General features: G+C 49.8%; 1 protein-coding gene across 1 annotated transcript in view; it reads left to right on the forward strand.

Moving 5' to 3' along the window:
- Positions 1 to 21099, forward strand: part of LOC144723360 (protein CBFA2T1-like) — a 78068-nt gene extending 56969 nt beyond the window's left edge. Inside the window, exons 4-11 of the mRNA XM_078602100.1 lie at positions 454 to 543; positions 3302 to 3483; positions 4696 to 5216; positions 5556 to 5641; positions 7050 to 7185; positions 8507 to 8575; positions 9144 to 9334; positions 10184 to 21099. Of these exons, the coding sequence (XP_078458226.1) occupies positions 454 to 543; positions 3302 to 3483; positions 4696 to 5216; positions 5556 to 5641; positions 7050 to 7185; positions 8507 to 8575; positions 9144 to 9334; positions 10184 to 10579 (1671 nt within the window). The 3' untranslated portion in view covers positions 10580 to 21099. The remainder of the gene's footprint in view (positions 1 to 453; positions 544 to 3301; positions 3484 to 4695; positions 5217 to 5555; positions 5642 to 7049; positions 7186 to 8506; positions 8576 to 9143; positions 9335 to 10183) is intronic.
- Positions 21100 to 21722: the final 623 nt, after the last annotated feature.

Below are 21722 nucleotides of genomic sequence, written 5' to 3' on the forward strand. Positions count from 1 at the left end.
TCGATCTGAACTCGCCGGGCGTGCGATGGCCCCCCTCACCCTGCCCCTCCCGGCGCATCACCCCACTCGGCGGTGGCTGTGACGCCGCCGATTTGTGGAGCTCCCGATCCCGGCGGAGCGTGAGTTTTTTCCAGCAGGCGGCAGTACAGCAAGCCGGTTCGGGAAGCCGTGTGCCGGCTGTGAGCTTTTGAGTGGGGTTTTTCTCCAGGGAAGAAAATAAATTGCCTTCGCGCGATAACCAGTTGGAACCAGCCAAACGTATTGAGGCAGGACCCTCTTGAAAATTGAGATTCGGTCGAAGCTTTACTCTATAGAGGACATTAATATTATTTCTTGTTATACGTTGTATGTTGAACTTATTTCACACCGTACGTAGCCAACCGAGCAAATTGGAGGTGCCAACCGTGCTAACCTGCGTGCGTGTGCCTCTCTGTGCGTGTGTTGCATTTTCAGAATTCGACTCTGTCTATTGAAGAGTTCCATGCCAAACTTCAGGAGGCGACCAACTTCCCTCTGCGCCCGTTCGTGATTCCCTTTTTAAAGGTACTCGTCTCTCCCACACGCCACGAAAACACAAGTAGATTTCAGTTTTTTTGTTATCTGTATAACAGCCCCCCCCGCCCCCCACTGCAAAAACCTGGGCAGGCTTTCATGCGTAAACGAGACGAAATGACAACGACGATGGCCATCAATTTTGCTGCCCGCTCAGCGGTTTTTGCCCAGCGCCTCGCGGTGATCACAGCGGCAACACTCAGGTTCACCTCGGCCAGGGGTCGAGCGGCCCGTGGCTCGTATTCACGTCGCATCGCCGCTCTTGCAATATTGAGTTTGTTTTTATTATGCCGAATTCGTACGAAAAAAATCCCCTTGTTATTTTGGTTGCTGACCCCTGACCCGAACCAATTCGGCCGGTGGCGTTACGGGCGAGCGCTTTACACCTCCAGCCGCGAGCAGTGCAGTCGCTGCTCCCTGCTGCTGCTGCACCGCCGTTGTGACGGCACTTCTAACTCCACTGCCTGTTACCAAGTTGCCCGGTCTCGACGGAGCTCAGAAGTTAAGCGGGGGTTGAGCCTGGGCAGTGCTTGGATGGGTGACCACCATCACGAATAAAATGGCTTGAAATCGACGCGACGATGGGAGGAGGAAGTTTCAAAGTGCAGTAGTGTCAGGGCAGAAGCAGAGAGAGAAGTGTTTTGGCCTGCAGCATGGTGACTGGGTGAGTGGGTCAGTGGGTGAGTGAGTCAGTGGTGAGTCGGTGAGTTGATGAGTGGGTGAGTGGGTGGGTGAGTGGGTGGGTGAGTGGGTGGGTGAGTGGGTGGGTGAGTGAGTGGGTGAGTGGGTGGGTAAGTGAGTGGGTGAGTGAGTGGGTGAGTCAGTGGTGAGTGAATGAGTCAGTGAGTGAGTGTGTTGTTGTGACACAGGGGAGCGGTAGTGTAGTGGTTAGCACGCTGCGCTACAAACCCGGAGAGCCAAGTTCGATTCTTGCTCACGGCCAATACCACTGACGATTATCTGAGCTGGTCCTGGGCCTCCCCTAGGTCGACTCAGCCTTAAATGAGTACCCAGTGCAGTGTGAAAAACATTAGCGCCGGGGAGATTAACGCCGGTCATGGTTTTGGCCACCCACCCCCTCATGTGCCGTGCCGGCCTTCTTAGGTGCTCTCTAACAGCACTTGCCCCAACAGTCTGTTAAGGCTATACAGGTGGGCTTTGTCTCTGTTGCGACCTGCAATGTTGTGGATGAAACGAGTCCTTGAAAAGGGTGGAGGAATCAAAGAGTGACGTTCATGGCAACATTAACCAAGAAGGCAACTGTTTGAAGGAATACTGCGACTCATGAAGGATTTCTTTGTGAGAATGGGGGACTGTGTATTTGTAAAGGGCATGACCTTCAGCCATGCAGGGTTTTACACTCTGCTCTACGACCCTCTTTATGGCTAGTATTTCCGATGGCTCCAGACTGGACAGAGTTTGCTGTGCTTGGCATTGATTGTAGATCGACGCTAACCCCCCAGTATCTTCTTAAATGACAGTAATTTGATCGCGGACCTCAGTATTGAGGCATTCCCTCGCCTGTTTGTCCTTCATCTCCCAGGCCAATGACTTAACACTGCGCACAGCAGCAGGGAGCAGTGCAGCGACGACCACTGTTGTACCGTACCCGTCGCTCCCCATGTTTTCCAGTTTCAGTTTCATTTATTTGGTATAGCCCTGTGAGCCATTCGGCTCTTGAATCGGGTGCAACCACAACAAACAAAAAACATGAACATGAACAAGAAAACATCTTAAAGTGACTATGCGCAAACAGAAAAATTCGAGGAAAAAACTGAAAAGTCTTTCAGAAAAAAGCACCGTACACCAATGCTGTGCAAAAATTCCAGTGGGATGCAAGTCAAACAACAACAACAACAACCACAAGACAACTTAGATTAAAGCCATCATTCTAACTCGGTACTACAACAAACAAACATGGCCAAACTAAAAACCTTTCGAAATCACCAATATAAAGCCATAAGCAATGTAACAGTGATCATAGGAACTGTGACCGAAATTTCACAATAAACGACATAAACAACATGTACTACCACCAAACCCTGCAGCCATATCTGGCTGCATGAGTCACTCCACAACAACAGGTCTACACTGCCCGGCTTTACCAACCCCGTGCAGTCGCGACGTGCAGAGGAAGTGTGGTCAAACAGAACCTACGAACCCGCACGGTGCGGGGAGACCCTCATCCAGCAGTAAATTGACTGGACTTGCGCATGCGTGTGCACGTGCACGCGTGCTTACCGGCTGGAAGATTGCTGGCAAGGAGAAATGCACATCATGTGGAAATGTGCGCCGTTGCGGCAACGGATCCGGCCGGCCGGCTGGCGTCGTAGTCCGAATGTTCGACTCGCAGTCGGGAGCGTCGCAAGCTCAAGGCCCCGCTTGGAAGTCGACTCGGCACAATCAAAGGTATTTCTCTCCGACGAGGTCAATAGCATCGGTGCCACTTGGCGAGAAGCCATCCCATGTCGTTCTACTGGCCCCCCCTCGTCCATAGGAACGTGGAGTTTCATTGTCTCCAGCTCACGGCTGGCAACGTAAACGAGCGGCCGTCGTCACCCTGTGCTCGCGGCGAGACGGGCACGCTCGATTACCCCAGGGGTTGGGACTGGGAAGCGACCGGCCTCGCGGCCGCGGAAGGACGCGGATGGCCGAGTGGAACGCGACGGCCACGCGCTGCCGCTGTGTAGCCCCCCCTCCCCATGTGCGATCCGATCTGATGCGTATGCGTCTCTGCGTGCGTGCCCAGGCCAACTTGCCGCTGCTGCAGCGGGAGCTCCTGCACTGCGCGCGGCTCGCCAAGCAGACGCCGGCTCAGTACCTGGCCCAGAACGAGCAGCTGCTGCTGGACGCCAACGCTACCTCTCCCGTCGACTCCTCCGACCTCATGCTCGAGGTGGCAGAGAACGGCAAGCGGCGGACACCGGACAGGTGCACGCCCCCACCCCGCACCGCGACATGACAGGGGGTGAAGGTAAAGGCGCAGCCCTGCGATTTGCTCGCTCTCGCCGCTGCTGTTGCTGGTGGAAAGAACTCCACTAGAGGGAGCTCTAGAGAGCCCCCCCCCCCACCGCCACAGCTGGTATTTGGCCTGCTATTCCACAATGGCCAGACCTCTTGGAAGATGTGGGATTACCTACACTTTGCCCCACTAACCGTGGTGGAACCCATTTATATCGCTGGGTGGACAGAGGCTGTGGGCGAGTGAGGGGAAGGGGGGTATTTAATAACCATTCACCATTGTTTCAATTGCCGCACCGGGAGATTTGGATTAGAATTTCGATGACAGAAATGGTGACGCGCTGGCCCACGCCACAACTACCTGCAAATAGAATGAATAGCGTTAAGTGGCAGATGTAATGCTGCAGCGTGGACCTAAAACGCACCGTGTCTAGAGAAGGTGAATATGGACCCTGGAGATTGGTTGTGGGGACATTCCAAGGTGTGTGAGTGCTGTGCAAGAGTTCTTGATGTTAACTACCTCGCCTGGTATACAGGAGGTCGTGGGTTTGATCCCGACCGTGATGACTGTTGGATACTTGGAGTTTGCATGTTTATCCGTGTGGTCACGTGGATTTTTTTTCAGGTCCTTCAGTTTTTTCCTTTACATTTAGAATCAACATGTGTTTAGAGCATTTGGCTGCTATACATTTTCACTTGATAAGCCACTTCATTGGGCCATCACTTGTGGCCAGGCCGATTCTGACAAAGAGTTACATAGCTCGGTGGGCCTTCATGAAATAAAAAATAGTTTAGTTTAGATTTGCATCTGTGGAGAGCTTAAATGCTGCCACCACATCTCAAAAGCACCTTCCATAAAAAAGTCGTAATTTTTCACTTGAGTGGATGGGGGGTGAAGGAGACTGTCCCTCTGCTGTTGCAACTGAGTCACACGGCAGGCCCCCGGGTGTATTCTGATTACGCCATCACCCGGAGCTCTCGCAGCGGGCATTGTACCACCTTGCGTTGGAGGGCTGCCCTGGTAAAAACAGCACTGCTTCTGACATCCCTTAAAAAGACGAGAAGTTCTCTGTTGTCACAGTTCGGCAACCGTTATATTATTTCCACCGCGGCGAGTGCGGTTGTCGACGAGCGTTCATGACACCCTCGACCCCTCGTCCGCCCGCCCGCTCGTGCCCGCAGAACCAAAGAGAACGGCTACGACCGGGAAGGACTCCACTGCGAGCCCCCCAGCAAACGCCTCTGCTCCCTGAGCCCCCCGACGCCGCGCGGCTTCAGCCCCAGCAACGGCCTGCCCCACCACCCGACCCCTCCGCCCCCTCTCCCCGGCGGCGCGGCGCCCTCCTCCCACGGCCACGGCCACGGCCCCCCGGGGCCCCAGGCCCCCGGCCCCCAGCCTCAGCCTCCGCCGCCGCCCCCTCCGCCTCCTTCCCAGGCCCCGTCGGGCCCCGTGCCGGTGCCGCCGGCGGGCGCGTTCCGCGTGGAGGATGGCGGCCCCGCGGGCCTGCCCATGACCGCGGCCGCCGCAGCCGCCGCCGCGGCCGCCGCTGCGGCGGCCCACCACACGCTGCCGGCGCACCACGCATACCGGGAGGTGTACCGCGCGGCGGGCGGTGGTGGCGGTGGCGGTGGCGGCAGCGGCGGCGGCGGTGGTGGCGGCAACGCGGATGTGCGGGAGACGAGGGAGAGGCATCGATCCATCGGTGAGGGTTGCGGCCTGCGTGAAGGATTTCTGTGTTGTCGCGGAGTCAAGGGGATAAGGATAACACTGTCCTGAAAAAGAAAATGTATTTCTCTGTAATTAATACGTGACATTCCAAGCAATGGCCCTTTTTCATAGGATAGAGTATCTAGGCCTCATTAATGAGGTCAATCAATGATCGTCACTCAACAGACGCTGGGAAATTAAACCAAGGGCCATTTCCAGAAAGTTTGTTGTGTGGGTATAAATATATATTTATTTTTTTATTCCTTTTAGGGCAATGTTAGTGACGAATGGGTTCAGTTTTTTTCGTCATGAACTCTTGACCTTGACCTTTCAGGACTGCACGGAGGACGAGTCGAGGAGGTCATTGATCACAGGCTGACCGATCGAGAGTGGGCAGAAGAGTGGAAGCATTTGGATCATGTGAGTAGTAAAATGCGCCTGCATATTTGGAGTGTACTTGTCCTTCTCCCTGTGGTTGTGTGGATTTTTCTCTGGGGCCTCCAGATTTTGCCTCCACATTTAGAAACATGCCTTTAGAGTATTTGGCTGCAATACATTTCCACTTGATAAAGCCACTAAGTTGAGCTATCATTTGTGGCCAGGTCGCTTATGAAAAAGAGCTATACAGCTCAGTGGGCCTTACCTGGTAAAATAAAAATAGTTTAGTTTATAGATAAAAATGATGTCCTCCCAATGAATAACTAAGGTCTTTTAACTCGACATTACCAAAGCACACTGCTGTAATGTGCATGTTAAATACCTCTTACAATTACATGTTTGCAGTAGTCGCCACTAAACGAACGCAAGATTCGATACCAAGATCAGACCGCACATGCATGTGGCAATAATCATGATGAATAGACATGAGCCCAGCCATGATTTTAGTAGAAATCATGGCTGGTCATGCACTGACTACACCGAACTCTATAATAGTCTAAAAACACACACATTATCTATGTACGTATGTTGAACGTCTTTCACACCATACGTAGCCAACCGTGCAAGTGCTAATTTTATCGTTACACAAATCTTACCCCAATTGTAAATAAAATGCGTTAGTTATGCTGGTTCAGTGCACTCGTGCGGTGAATATGATGGTCATGGGCATCATCCCTCATCGCTGGAAACACTTTGGTTTCCCTATTCACCATTAAGTATGCTCTGACCGCAATGAGCAACTGCCTTCTCTTATTCGTCAGAACCGTTCGCTGCCACAATTCCTGGTACGGTACATTTATGATTTGTGAAAACCAATTTTTTTTGTCGTTGCAATCTCACTGTCATCACACTTCGGCTATTTTTAAATATTTCCCACGGTCAACTTAATAGCTTTTTTGTTTCATTTTATAATTGAACGTGGGGGTCACCTTGAGTTCAAGTTATTTTATGCCACAAAGTCAGCACGAGATATGACTTGCAGTGGATTGGCTTTGAGATAATTTGTTAGGTGCCACCAATCCCACTGCATCCTTGCATCAATACGCATAAAATATTTGATTTATAGCTGTTATGAATTGTGTTTTACTGTCACCCGACCGCGCACAAACATATACCCACTCAAATTCGCATGCATGCTCACACCTGCTGTTCCACACACGCTCACATGCACACACACCCATACACACACCCCAAATGCAAACTCACGCATACATACACTCACACATACACTCACACTCACTTGCACACGCCCACATACTTACACATGCACACGCGCACGCACGCACGCACAATCACATGCACACAAACACATCCACACATGCACATGCTCACACATTCATGTATACACACACACTTGCACACACACACTTGCACACACGCACGCACATAGCTGCTGAACTGCATCATGGACATGGTGGAGAAGACGCGGCGCTCCCTCACCGTCCTGCGGCGTTGCCAGGAGTCGGACCGCGAGGAGCTCAACTACTGGATGCGGCGCTACAACGACGCCGAGGACCTGCGCAAAGGTGCGCCCCTCTAAGCCGCGCGTCCCCTACTCGTGGCCCTGCCGCAGCACGGCCCCCGGCCCAGAGGGTGCAGGGCCGTCGCTCGACCACGAGCCCCCTGTCTGCCACCAGAGGCCGTCGCAGGCGGCGCTCTCGATGGCCTCCTGTCACCCCTCGCTTCCTTCGGCTCTCTGCCCAATTCCACGACTGTCGAGGGCCCCCCCGGCCCCCTCCCCCACCTCCCCCCGCCCCCCCCCCCCCCCACTGCAAATTCTCCACTTGCGATAGTAAACACTCACGTCGTGTTCATGGTCTCGTGCGTTGCTGCCGACCTCTGGCCCTTGTTCGTCAAGCACGCTGCTGGGTGAAGACCTCTCCCACGCCGCGCCAGTTATGTCGGTGGGGTTGTTTGACCGTACTTCACCCTCGTCATAGCAGGATCGGTTCAGATATAAAAAACTAAAAAGTATTTTTATTTTACCAGGAAAGGCCCACTGAGCTATGTAGCTCTTTTTCAGAAGCGACCTGGCCACAAATGATAGCCTCAACACGGTGGCTTATCTTGTGGACGTTTATTGCAACCAAATGCTCCAAACGCATGTTCATAAACGTGGAGGGAAAAACCGGAGGACCCGCAGAAAAATCCACGCAACCACGGGGAAAGAGACATGCACACTCCAAATATAGAGCAGGCGTCAGGGTCGGGATCGAACCCACGTCTTCGTGTATACCTGGCGAGGTAGTTAACATCTCGCCACCGTGGCGTGCTCGCGACCGATGCTCGCCGTGGCCTCGTATAAATGTTATCCGTATATATCCACGTTGGATCCGTATGCTGCATGTGCCCATGTAATGGCTTGCCATGTTGTGGCGTTGTAGAAGTTGTCGCTTATTATTAATATTGTGGTGGAAGGAGCTCTGCGGGCATTCACAGCAACAGGGGGCTTCCAAGTGCAGCTGAATGAGGCATGCTCCCAAATCTAGCTCGGCAGCAGCCATCCTGTCAACTGGAGCTCCTTCTCAATCACTTCCCATTCACCTCCCATTCACCAGCCTCAATTTGTACCCAACCCTGGCCAATCAGAAGGGATTTGGTCCACATGGAAAGTGATGGAATCACTTCCTATCTGTAGGTCAACGATAGTCACAAGGTCTGCGCTCAACCTTGGCACTAAATGACAAACCACCTTGCCAGCCATCTTAGAGTACACTCGAGATGGCATGTAGGGAACTGTGCCGCGTTGCTGCATGTGCAGGGAAAGCATCCTTCTCGGGGCAAGCGTAGCCTGGTGTTCGGGGGCACTCAGAGACATTCCTCTGTTTGTTTTTGTTTGTGCCCCAGAATCCCAGAGGGAGTTCCCTCACCGGCCCATCTCAGGCTACATGCCCGACGAGATCTGGAGGAAAGCAGGTGAGTGCACGGTCCCCCCTTATTCTAACGAGTGCACTCGCCTTAACTAACACCGCCCCAGCGCTAGCCAATATCTCCCCTTCGCTCCCAATTTATTATAATTAAGAGGCCAACCTCCCCTCCACGACTTGCATCTGAATTCGTTCAACTTCCCGTTCGTTCCCGCCTGCGCCAAGCATCGGAACAACTCCGCTGGTGATTCCACATTACTGTACTTGTGTTATTAACCAACAGCAGCATAGCCCCCGACTGATCGACCGATGCCCATTTACGTGCCGGTGCTGCGTTACCTTGTACAGCACGGGGACGGCTGCCATCAGGGCGATCCCTTCAGCCATTAAAGAAAAACTACAGCTGGGCATTGATTGGAATTATTGAGTTAAGGGTCTTTGAGATTCTGGGGCAGTTAAGTGCCAAACAAATGGAAATTCGTCATCCCACCTGGGTTCGAATCCTGGTCACGTGGAGCAGTTACGCGCACAGCACCCACGCGTACGCTGCATCACGACGTGGGCAATGAGCGAGCGCCACGCGCGTCCCCCCCCACCCCATCCCACTGTCCACACAGAGGACGCGGTGAACGAGGTGAAGCGGCAGGCCGTGGCGGAGCTGCAGAAGGCCGTGGCGGAGGCGGAGCGCAAGGCACACGAGCTGATCACGAGCGAGCGCGGCAAGATGGAGCGCGCGCTGCTCGACGCGAAGCGGCAGGCGGCCGAGGACGCGGCGACGCTAATCAACTCGCAGGAGGACTCGAGCGAGGTGGGTGGTGGCGGCGGCGGTGGTGGTGGCGGGGACCCCGGTGCCCCCCCCCCCCTCTCTCCTGAGACCCTCTCGGAGGGTCAGGGGACGGCATCGACAATCGTCGGCCGTTCTTGCCCCGGGGCTTCGTGACGCGACGGTCCGCGGACTCCCGACGGCGGGAGAGAGGCGGCAGCGCCGGCCGCGCCGGTCGCGCAGGTTCCCCCCCACCCTCCCGCGCCCGGTAGCACCGGTCGCTGGGTTTGGAGCACAGCGCGCTAACCACTGAGACAAAGATTCTCCGTATAGCCTTAACAGATTGTTGGGGCAAGTGCTGTTAGCGAGCACCTATGAAGGCCAGAACGGCACACGAGGGGGTGGGTGGCTAGCACTACACCCGACCCCCTTTGTCTCCCCAGTGGCGATGTTTACACACCGCACTAGGTACTCATTTTAGGCCGAGTCTACCTAGGGGAGGCCCAGGATAGGTTCGAATAATCGTCACTGGTGTTGGCCGTGGCCGGGAATCGAACTCTGGTCACTGGGTTCATAGTGCTACGCGCTAACCAAGACACTACCGCTCCCCACATTAAGACATGTACACACACACACAGCAACAACACTTGCATGCGTCGTGTTGAGACCACCACACTAACACACTTGAGCGCACCCCTCGAAAATGTCAGGTGACCGGAAACCCAGGTTCGTCATCGCGATCTCAGTGGCGATGGCTCAATAACCTAGCGCGGCCATTGCGAGTTCTCTGAATTGCCCGCTGACTCCCGCAAGCTTTTGCAGGCCTCACGGGGTGCCTCGGGCACCCTCGAATTGGGGGACGCGCCTCTCACCACCGTGCTCTCGCCTCCGCAGAGCTGCTGGAACTGCGGCCGCAAGGCGAGCGAGACGTGCAGCGGATGCAACACGGCGCGGTACTGCGGCTCCTTCTGCCAGCACAAGGACTGGGAGCGGCACCACCACGTGTGCGGCCAGGGACTCCACCAGGGCACGACCGGCGGCGGTGGCGGTGGAGGAGGAGCGCCGACCGGAGTTGGCGGAGTGCCGGGGATCGGCGGCGGAGGTATCGGCGGCGGTTCCATAGTCGAATCTTCGGCAGTCGCCACGTCGACGGCGGCGGTTGGTGGAGGGGGGGCCGCGGCCGGATCCGGGTCGTCATCCGGCGCCGGCAGCCCCCCAAACAACGGAGCGTCGACGTCGCGGTCCGGCTCTCCCCTGGAGCCGTCGGCGACCGAGGTGGCCTCGCGCTAGCGCCGTGGAGAGCTGACCGGAGGTTGCAGAGGCGCGGTCCCTCTTGTTGTCGCGTTGACGCAGCGTCTTTCTGGTTAAGGCATCGATCGGGACACCATTGCTGCGTTTCCGTGAGGATGTGAGATTCCCTGCTGCGCAAGCTGCGAAAGCTTGAGTCGGTTTCAGACGGCGCTCTGCAAAACGCATCGGGGGTTGCGTTTTATTGAGAGCACTTTGCCAGATCGGTGCTCAAAGTGAAAAAAAAGTGTTCTCTTCAGGATTATGAAAAAAAGCACCGGGTCATGTTCTCTTTGAACAATCGCGAGGCTGCAATCACCAGGCTGCAGATGAAGCCCGGATTCAAACACGAGGCCGCTTCCAGACCTTGACACGTGACTCACAGGCCTGAGAAAGGAAGCGGCACGTAGCGGAGGAAAAGGGTTTTGAACACGAACGAAGCTCTGCGTCCCCAGACCTCCGCTAACGATAGTCTGGCGATGGAGCCGAAACTGGTGGCTGACTCTTGACAACACAACGGATGCGTTCAAATCTCTGAAGGAACGCCATCCTCCTCCTTGCTCTTCCTCCTGCTCCTCCTCCTGCTCCTCCTCCTGCTCCTCCTCCTGCCCGTCGTTGTCGTCGTCGTCTTGCTGTGTTGATCTGTGTTGCTGTGTGGACGTCACTGGGAGAAGGTTGGGCCACCTTTCCAGAGATTCCAAGCATGGTATGACCTCATTTTCCAAACTAGTGAAACTACCTTAAAGTTGCGTTTTTTTTGGATGTACGGATCGCTTTGCGGTGGCTCGGAGAGCAACCTTTTCGTGGCTCGATAAACGTTTCTATCGTTCGAGACAATAAAACACCCTCCTCGTGGAGAATGCCTCATGTAAAATCACCTCTCTGTACATTTTTTGCGATTGCAAAAAGAAGACAAACTACGACGACAATAACAACAACAGCGACGACGACGTCACTGCCGCGGACGTTCAAAAGGTTACTTGTCGTTGGGAAAAGGAAACGCAGCGAAACAATTTTGACTGCCGCGTGGAAACGTGGCGGGGAGGGAAATGGGGGTTTATTGTGTGCCATCATCGTCAACAATCTGTGTGCTCTCACAGCCATGCAGGGAACATCCAAATGATAACAACGGAACAAAAAAAAACACAAAGCAAAATGTTAATACCGATGACCTCTTGATGACACCATAAAATGAATAAAAAATGCAAGAGCTTTTCTTACCAATAACCAAAACATGCATCGTTTAAAACATTACAGTCATAAAAAGAAAATCAGGTTCCTAAAACAAATACAGTACACAACATGCGCATTCGACGAGTTGGGATTCGGAAGTTGAAATGTAAATCTACGGACACGAAGTGAACTCTCTCTCTCTGCGCTGCGCGTCTGTGTCTCTGGTCTCGACGCATCGCGACTCCGGGGTCGGGGTGACTTCCGGGAGCCTCTGCGAAGCGAGCGTGCGGCTGCATTCCAATGCAATGCCAAAAAAAAAAACCTACAAAATAATCTATCAACGATGGTAGCACCCAACGGCAGCAGCATCCGTGCGAGCGGCTCGACTGCAAACGACTTCGTTGGCCGCATCTCTCCTGGCGACGTGCTGTTCTCTGGGAATTGATTCACCTCCTGCACACAATGTTTTTGTAAATATTAGGCACGGATCTGTCTTTTTTTCCCCACGGAATGTTTTTTTTCGCACAGTGGAGTACGATGAAAGCGTTCTGCTTGATTTTCTTTTTAAAAAATATATGTTTATTTCAAAATTTAGTGTCTAGTGTTTTTTTTTTCTTCAGTTATTTTGTACCCAGTGATATACAATTGTAACCTGGAATGTTCTGTTTCTAATCTGAGGTCGTTTAAAAAAAATGGCAACAACAGTTTAGTTTTAGTTTCAGGCGGCAATTCTGTGACATGATGCGATGTTTCACTGCTCGCTGACGACACTGGAGATGCGATTGGAATACAACTTAAGATAAAAATACGCAAGTTGCAGGCCACTACTCCGACAACACGAGAACGTTTAACCATCGTTTTCTGAGTCACCCAGTTTGTATGCTCATTTTCTAATTAACTTTTTTTTTTGCTTTTTTATCCCGAGTATATTCAATTTGTATTGCCAATCATGTCAAGAGATTCGCAGTGAGCAGTCTCTCTCCCTGTCAGGGAACAGTCCCTTCAGGATGACAAAACAGGACTCATTCTGAAGTGACTTCATTCACATCAGGGGCACACCTTTTATATTCCCCGCGAACCGTTTTTGTCACGTAAAAATGAAAACGAAAATAAATCCCTGAATGTGCCAAATTAAGTGACAGCCGGATTTGACGTCATAGCTTTGAACCAACCTACAGCTATGGTCAATCAAGCCATATGATCATTCTGATGTTAGGAGGCCTTCATCCAGTAGTTATTTGTTTTTATATATGATTTGGATTTAAAGTAAGGATGTCGGCTCAGTGCTTGAGTATTAGGTACCCAGGCCTCTCCTCTTTGTACTGATAATTCAGTATCCTGACAATAGGCTGATCACTCAGCCTGCAAGAGACATCCTAAAATGAGTGCCATGGAGTTGACTTATTTATTTGCCATTGTAGTGGACTACGATGGGAATTTTCTACGTTGCACTTTCGGTTAAAATTTAATTGGCATATTCTGATAACTGATTCAGTACAAGTTGCAGCATTTTTTTTTCAGGTGAGCTCACTCATGCAAAAATGACAATCACTAGATTTTGCTAAGATTTTTCTCCCGTGCAACGCAGTCTCCCACGTTCCCTGAGAACATTTTCGTCCGATTCCGGATTCGCATTTCCAGGATTTGAACGATGAAAAAAGCGAACGGGATCTTAACGCGCGATTTGCAGCGACTGTAATCATACTTCACTGTGCGAAAGTGATTCTCCGTTGTTGTTTTTACATTTTACCTTCACGTCTTTGTTAACTGTTCCAGAGACTGTAAGGCCCTCACGTGTTGCGAATGAAACCTGCTGGAACACAACATCACGAAGGCTTTTTTTTTGCTCAGGTTTTAAGTGGTTGACCCTCTACTCGCGAATGCATTCTGCTCATCCGGTTGGAAGTGACACGAAGCCCCCTTTAACAAAATAAGAAGCATAAAATGCAATCACCTCAAGTCTCGACGGCTACAGCCGACATCATCCCAAATAGAAAACGTTGTGTTTATCCACACTATATATATTTACTAAAGACATGCACGTGCGCGTGTGCGCATATACCGTACGTTTATATTGTAAGGCCTATGCCACATGTCGCACTTGAAACCCGTTTGAAGGTTGTGACACTCATTGCCTCTGTGCCACGACAATGCGGGGCCCATGGCACTTGCGGAGAAGTGAAATCACAGGCGAAGGATGTTTTGTGCCCCCTTGTCCGTGTCATCACGGATAACAGGAACAACCTATGACAGGTTCTCCCCATATATATATATAAAGGTACAATAACCCTTTGCCGATCCACGGCTGGATAAATGCCTCCTCCATGGGTCAGTCCTAGGGGGTGGGTTGTTTTACCATACTTCACCATGCTGGTCATCGCAGGTTGGTGAGGTGAGGAGACCCCATGTCCGGTTCTGATTTCACTCAACACGGATATTAGCCACGGCCTGGAATCGAACTCGGGTTGACAACCTGAATCTCATTTTTTCAGATAAAAATGTTAATGGCGGGGTGAGTTTTGTCCTTGCACCCCCATCCGCCCATGGCCTTCCCGTTATCCGTAGCTTTGCAGATAACCAATCCTTGGCTGTACCCTGCGGATAATGGGAGTTGTGGATAAGAAGATGCCACACAAGATGAGTGTCATTGTATCGTGTGTATGGGCATGTGGTATAGGATCATACAGTATATGATGTGTTGAGTATATACACACAAGTCGTGCATTGTAATTCAAAGAAATAGAACTACGTCCACATGAAGAACTGAAAAAAAACTTTACAAGAGCCAGGGCCACACTACATGCGATGTGGGTGAACCCTGTGGATTTTACACAAAAACGGAATGCCGGTGGGAAGACAGCTTTGGAACATCATTCCTTCCCATCCAAACTGTGACGATGTTCGTTTTCATTCTGCAAGGACAACGCTGAGCGATCGTCGACGAAAGAGACCCGGTTAATTTATAACGGAGAAGGCACAACTGGGTTCCAAGACTCTTCCTGTTGGCGGGAGGGGATTAGGGGATTCATTCCGTCGGCAACGAAGCGTTGAAATCGCAGGTCACGGGGGACGAAGGGGGTGGGCAAAAAGGGGTTTGCGATGATCTTTGCGACGACCTCTGAACACACGTTGGACTTTGCGGGGCTCGTTTTAATTTCATACCAAATAAAGGCGTGCCAATTATTCGGCGGAGTGGGTTTAAAAGTTACAACAACAACAAAAATGTGAAAAATGTTAACATGCGATGTTAGCACGAAAGAAGCTGAACGTTGTTGCTGAAGTCATCCCGTGGTCGCCGCCGCTGCGATGTGCGACTCGACACGTCAAACACTTCAGCCGTCGGGCTGCAGTTACGTGTCTTCTCCAAGGATTGAAGATCTAAATATATATATAAATATACAACATAACCTCAAATTCTTGTCGATAACGGTTAACAGGTACATGGTTGTCGTCTGTGTTTGCTGTCGTTTTTTTTCATATCTCTTATCTTTTCCAATCATTTGTGTGAACTATATTAATGGCACTCCTCATATAACCCCATCTCCACCACCCCCCCCCCCCCGACTACCCCTATCATTAAATGGTTGGTTCCAAGCCTCAAGTGCTGGCTTTAACACTTTGGAATCTGCCACTCACGAATCAGGGGGGGGCGGGGAGGTGAGTGAGAGGGTTTGGGCAATTATTCAGGGAGGGAACTCGTAAAATAAAAAAAATAAAAGATGTTGGAAGAGTCAGTCGCTGAACGGTAAAGACACAATACTTTCCTCAAAAGGCTGCACGATCGATGAACACATTTATTCCCGAAGACGCTTTTTGATATTCGGTGTTCATGTACCCCTATTGGTTTTGTTTCTGTGAAGCATCGTGGTTCGTGTCATATCGTGCTCGCGTCGCACAACCAATGTCTCGAGTGAATGATGGCGCCGTCACTTTCCACCGCCCCCCTTGACATTCTTACGAAACGCAAAGTATTATTCATTATTTGGCACGCCAAACGTTTGCCCCCCCCCTCTGTTCCGTTGAGCAGCAGTTGCCCAGTGAACGTGCCAACAACGTTGGGCACAACGTTTCTACGTTCTAACTGCATTGGGGGTGGCGGACGATTCGTTACAAAAAAAAATTGTTTGCAACTTTTAACTTTTTTCAACACGGCAACAAATATCGAGATGGTTTGTGTCGCTGTAAAACCTCGCGAATATATACACGCACACACACACACGAGTCACAAGGTTGTGTATAATGATAAAATAATATACTTTTATTTCACTATCTCAAAGTCACTTCCTTGCGAATGTGATTGGGGGAATCGATTTGCATTAGGCCACCGTATAGCGCTCGAGTTGATCTCGACAGGATCGTGAAACCAAAAACACAAAGCGCTCACTTTGGTCTATCGGCGCACCTCCTCGCCCCTTCTCAATGTCGTCGCATGCACGAATTTGATGGGTTCCGTTCATGGGGGAGTACAAAAAAAGACTTTAAAGTCACGGCTATAGCGCCCTCTATTGGCTAGGGGTTACCCCCACCTCATGGGGGGGGGGGGGGAGGAATTTGAAAACCCATACGGCGGAACACGGTAACTGGTCGGCAGGATTTCGAGAGGTTGAACGGGTGCAACACACGTGGACAACATGTTTAACCCAACACGTGGACAAAAAAAAATTTGACCCGCATACATGGACAAAACTGTACCCAACCCACATGGACAAAAACAATTTGACCCAATCCACATCGACAAAAATTGACCCAACCTACATGGACAAAAATGTACGCAACCCACGTGGACCAAAAAATTAACCAACACACTTGGGGGAATACAAAAAAATGGCAGTCTAATGGTGAAGGTTATTGACAGACGCAGATTTCGAATGCCACGTTTGCCGTAGATCCACGTTGTTTTTTATTAGTAAAATGCCACCTGACGACGGTCTATATTCGCAATTATAGCACTCGCAACAGCCAGCTGCCCTCACGTCCACAAGCCGGCTTTAATCCAGGTCAAATAGACACAATCAGCCGTTGCTGAACCCACAAACCATCTTGGTATTTGTTTCCAAACTTGATATACAGGCTTCGATAAGTGAGGCGGACCTCGCTTCAGCACACAACTCGCGGACGATATCTGAAACTGAATTGTTGCATGCCTGCACATGTCCCTGTTAATTATCTTCAAACCGACAGTGTAAGGTAAAAGAAAGGCGTGTTAGATGATCTATCTACGTAATATCGCCAGCTCGCAACGTATGAGTTACATTTTCATGTGGGAAGGCGCCCGGCTGCTGCGTGCCGGTGATGTTGTGGATTTGTTGATGATCGGAAGGCGACTTTGGCAGTAGCCAGGACCAGGCAGATGGCTTTTTTTCAGGATCTGTGGCTCGACGGTCCGTGCCACGAGTGGTGCAGCAGTCACGCGCGCTTCGCACGATGCAAATGCCGCCCCCCAACCGTTTCGCAGCATCCATCCCGAACGTTCGAGTTAATTTCTCCAGCCCGTCATCAAAATGCACAGTCCTGTGGCATATTTCCTCATTTAATCTTTCGCCGACTACTAATTGTTCCGTGTTGTAGACCTGTGCTGGAATTTTTGTTTTATTGGATTTTAACCGTGGCGCTTCGGTGCCCTCTCTCCGTGACTCGGCCTCGTGACGGGTCTGCATGCAGGAGCACAGTCAGGTAGTCGCGTCCTCAGTGGATTCTGGCAACAACAACAAAACCCAGCACCACGTGTATAAAGCACTTAATCACACATTCACACTCGTAACAAGCACGGCGATGCTGGACAGGAAGTGGTGTGCTCAGCGCCACTCATACACTACCACCTTTGTCTCCCCAGAGCTGATGTTGACAGTGGCCAGCACTTGTATCGGGCTGAGTCAACCCAAGGGAGAGCCAGGTCTGGGTCGTCAAGGTTCTCATTGCTGTTGGTGTTATGTACGGTCTTGAAGGGTAGCAAATGTGAGAGACGCTCTTTCACGTTGAGCCACACAGCCAGTGGCCAAGTGCTGTTAGCGTGCAGCTATTGAGACTGAACTGGTGCCCTGTGGGGTGGAGTGGCCAGCGCAGTGCATGCCCAGCCACCTTTGTCTCCTCGAGTACCGACGAAGATGATGTCACCACAATTGGCACTCACTTTACGGCTGTCAACCTACAGCAGACAGACACACACACACTTGCGCACGCTTTCCGTCTTGCTTGCTGCCCATAGTCGCGTGGCATGCTGTGAAACGGTGGTTATGCTTTGTTTTGTCATAGACGTAGCACTCGCCTTTCATCTCGTTCTATACACTACATCCACCCACGCACACCGCAACACTTGCTATGTGCATAGCTGTAAAAGCTGCAAACAAAAAAAAGTCAACAATTAGTCGAGTATTCGTGGGTTGATTTTCTAGTGGAAATTTTGAACTTAAAATTGTACGACTTGGACGCGCCGTTGTATGCACGTTTAACTTCTTTCACACCGTACGTAGCCAACCGTGCTGATCGGAGGTTGTAACACGTGGACAGTGCGACTCGGATGCGTGCCACGCCCCCGTGCAGGAGGCTGCCGCACTTCATGCCTCGATAGAACGCGCAACGGTCACGCATCTCCTTGTCCACACGGGCACGGCAGTGACAACCCATCTCGATTGGTTGCCCTGGGCTAGCGGCACTAAAGTCCACATGCCCACGGCTTGGGACCAGTGCCTCCGTATGACGGACCCGTCCATGTGAAATATATTTGCGATGCGAACTCAATTGGATAAGCAGCAATTCTCCCAAACAGCAAGGGACGTGAGTTCGAATTTTGCTCAGGTTTTATATTGGCATCATGATTATCATCATCGCTAGTACCATCAGTATCATCTCCAGGTTGGGTAACATAAGCAGCACCCCCGTTAATTAGCGAGATACAGATGATCATGATGTTGTTGGCTAATCAACGATACATGGGGCCCTGCCGTGGGCAGCAGATATGATTGCCACCGCTGCTAGAGGATGGACCCAATGATGGAAGTTGTGCACTGATAAATATCAGTTTGAGCTTGGGGATGGGCCAAGGTTACACGGTCATTAGCGGAAACATGCTCAATCTGCGCTGAATTATGATGCGGTTTAACCTGAGCTCTTGGCTGAACGGTTCATAGGGTTTTAGTGGTCTTTGTACGGTACAAATATGAGTAATAATTAAGGAACGCTATTGTAACTTCGTGGCAATGCACACAGCAACTTTGGCGTTTATAAAACTTCTAACAACTTATATTCAGTTTTACTTCCAAATCCCATCATCATCGATTGCATATGCATTCTTGAGTGTATAATAATAATCACATTGCAGCGTCACCTTTTTTGAAATGTCCTTTTTCAGCATCATAAGTGAACCATTGTGTACTCGAGTAGATACTTCAAATCTCTCTGTGCGTGAATGCATTATGCATAATATCTGGCAATGTTATTTTCTGAGCAAAAAATTACCGCCCCCCCCCCATCTACCCCTCCCCCGCCCCCAGAAAGCTATACGTGTTGTGATGAAATCACGCGATAGACGGGTGACGCAGTTCATTGCGGTGGCTATGTTGCATGTTAAAGTGTGTAAATACTCTTATGCAGGGTAACTCCCTTTTCTTTACCTAATGATGACATCGTTTTCGTTCCTTTGAATTGTCAGCTAAGCAGATGTTAAACATTACCGTCTACCTCCTAAACAGGACATTTCGCTCTTTGCCAGAGGAAGCTTATTTTAACCAAAATCGCTAGGAAGCTAACTCATGATATGATAATAACAAAATGTTAACAATAATAAATAATAACAATAACAATTAACCAAAACTATTCGTTTAGCTACAAACCTTTTTTTGACCTGTGTGTAGCAGGCAAAAACGTAAGTCTAACAAACCTCAACTTTTTATTTTTAATGCAGTACTCAAAGGAGAGTAAAAAACACAAAGTACAAAAACCCCCTCTGTTTTGTTATCTGTGATTCCCTTAAACCTCGCCCCTTATAGCGCTCGTTTACGAAGACACTTATTTGCAATTGTTGTACCTCTGTCGTTAAAGGCGCGTCGGAATGAAGGGGACTTTTAAGCTGCATGCGGTTTCACCTTAAGCGTGAACTCACAATTTATAAAAGTACAAGACATCTGAATTCGATAACGGGTAGCGCTGGGTGCGGAGAAGGAAAACACTGCCCGTTTCTTTTGTTGTTTTTAAAACCGCTTTCGTTTTAAAAACAAAAGGCAAAAAAATCTTACCCAAAATGTCATGGCTCCGTGTCAAAATAAAAGCGCAGTGCATAATGTTGCATCCAACAATGTATGCAGGGGGGTGGCTTTTATTTTGATAAGTGTGTAGTCTTGGCGAGTTTTATTGAAATAAAATACCGTACATTAATGATGATGATAATAATAATACAGTCTTGCTGGGATGTTTAATATTACATGTTGTGGAGAAAAGTAAAAAAAAAGGAAAAATGTGAAAAACTAAAAATATAAAAATGCATGTTACATGTTATGATAGTTAATGGATGCCAAAAATAAAGACTGCTTTAAACTTGGCATTATCAGTGTACCCTGGTGTAGTATTCCGTTGATATTTTCTGACAGTGCTCTCTCTTCACATGCTTATGTTGAAAATTGTGTCAACAATTTACGTGTGGATAGTGTATTTAAAAACGTAGCAAAAAATGCTTCTTTAAACACAAAGTGTCGGAGAATTGGTTTTGCTGGTTTTGTATATTATTCCTTTGAGTCTCTTGTTAATTTTTATTCGTGCTTTTATAAGCCAGAGCTGAATTTGGAACATTTCAGCACTGGTTTTAAATGCTAGATTGTATGTGCCGGTTACAAACATTGAGTTATCTCGTTTGATAAAACGTGGCTTAACACACACACTCACGAGATCTGGGTTCAACCCAAGATATTTAAAGACATTGTGCAATAACCTTATTTTACAAACCCTAAAAAATAATAGTAATAAAAAAGCCACCCTAGGTTATTAAAGATGCATAACATGTGTTTGTTGTTGTTGCAGATTTGCAAAAAAAGGGTTCATTTGTTTTGATTTTGGCCTAGCCGGTAAACACTTGTTGATAAATGGGTTTCTGGTTGTGCTTGAAAAGAAAAAAAAAATATTACGGTATTTTACGTGCGGCTTTAAAATTGATGTGTGCTTGCTTGAAGCTTCATTCTTCCCTGGTTAGATGTGTTTAGGTGAAATGCAAGTTGGATCTATTGACATGTACGTTTTGCTTTGTGTCATTTTGAGCTGTATTATACGTGGACTTGTGTGCCGTATTTCACCCTCTATATATGAATCAGGTATTGCTTGTATATTCATAAATGTGTTATAAAGCTTATTCATGATTCATCTAACAAGACTGTGCCTCGTGCTTGTTGTTGTTGTTCAAGCGGTACCTCGAGAAGTTTCGCTCGCAATCGTTTTTGGTCTTCTGCCCCTTTGTGTTTTGCCATCAAAGGTCGATATCCCAAATAACTATTCACTATTTTTTAGTTTACCAGGTAAGGCCCACTGAGTGATATAGCTCTTTTTCAGAAGCAACCCGGCCACAAATAAGGGCCCAAATGAAGTGGCTTATCATGTGGACATTTATAGCAGCAAAATACTCTAAATTCATGTTTCGAAAATGTGGCGGGAAAAACCTGAGGACCCGGAGAAAAATCCACACGACCACGGGGCGAACACGCAAACTCCAAATATAGAGCATCAGGCATCAAGGTCGGGATCGTACCCACGACCTCCTGTGTACCAGGCCAGGAGTTAACACCTCGCCACCGCAGCACCCAACTCAGTCACTTGAGGAGGTGGGCAGTAATGCGTCTCGCTATAGCCTCTCGCTACCAAATGTGTGTCCAGGCACGTTCTCATGATGCCCTCCCTCCTGTTCATCGCCTAGTCTGTACATGTGACCGAACCCCCGGCGGTATCGCTGGTCAGGGAGTAGATGCTGGCCCCTCGCTGCAGTGTGCTGCCCCCC

Source organism: Lampetra planeri, chromosome 17, assembly GCF_965212315.1.
Source record: "Lampetra planeri chromosome 17, kcLamPlan1.2.h2, whole genome shotgun sequence".
NCBI lineage: Eukaryota > Metazoa > Chordata > Hyperoartia > Petromyzontiformes > Petromyzontidae > Lampetra > Lampetra planeri.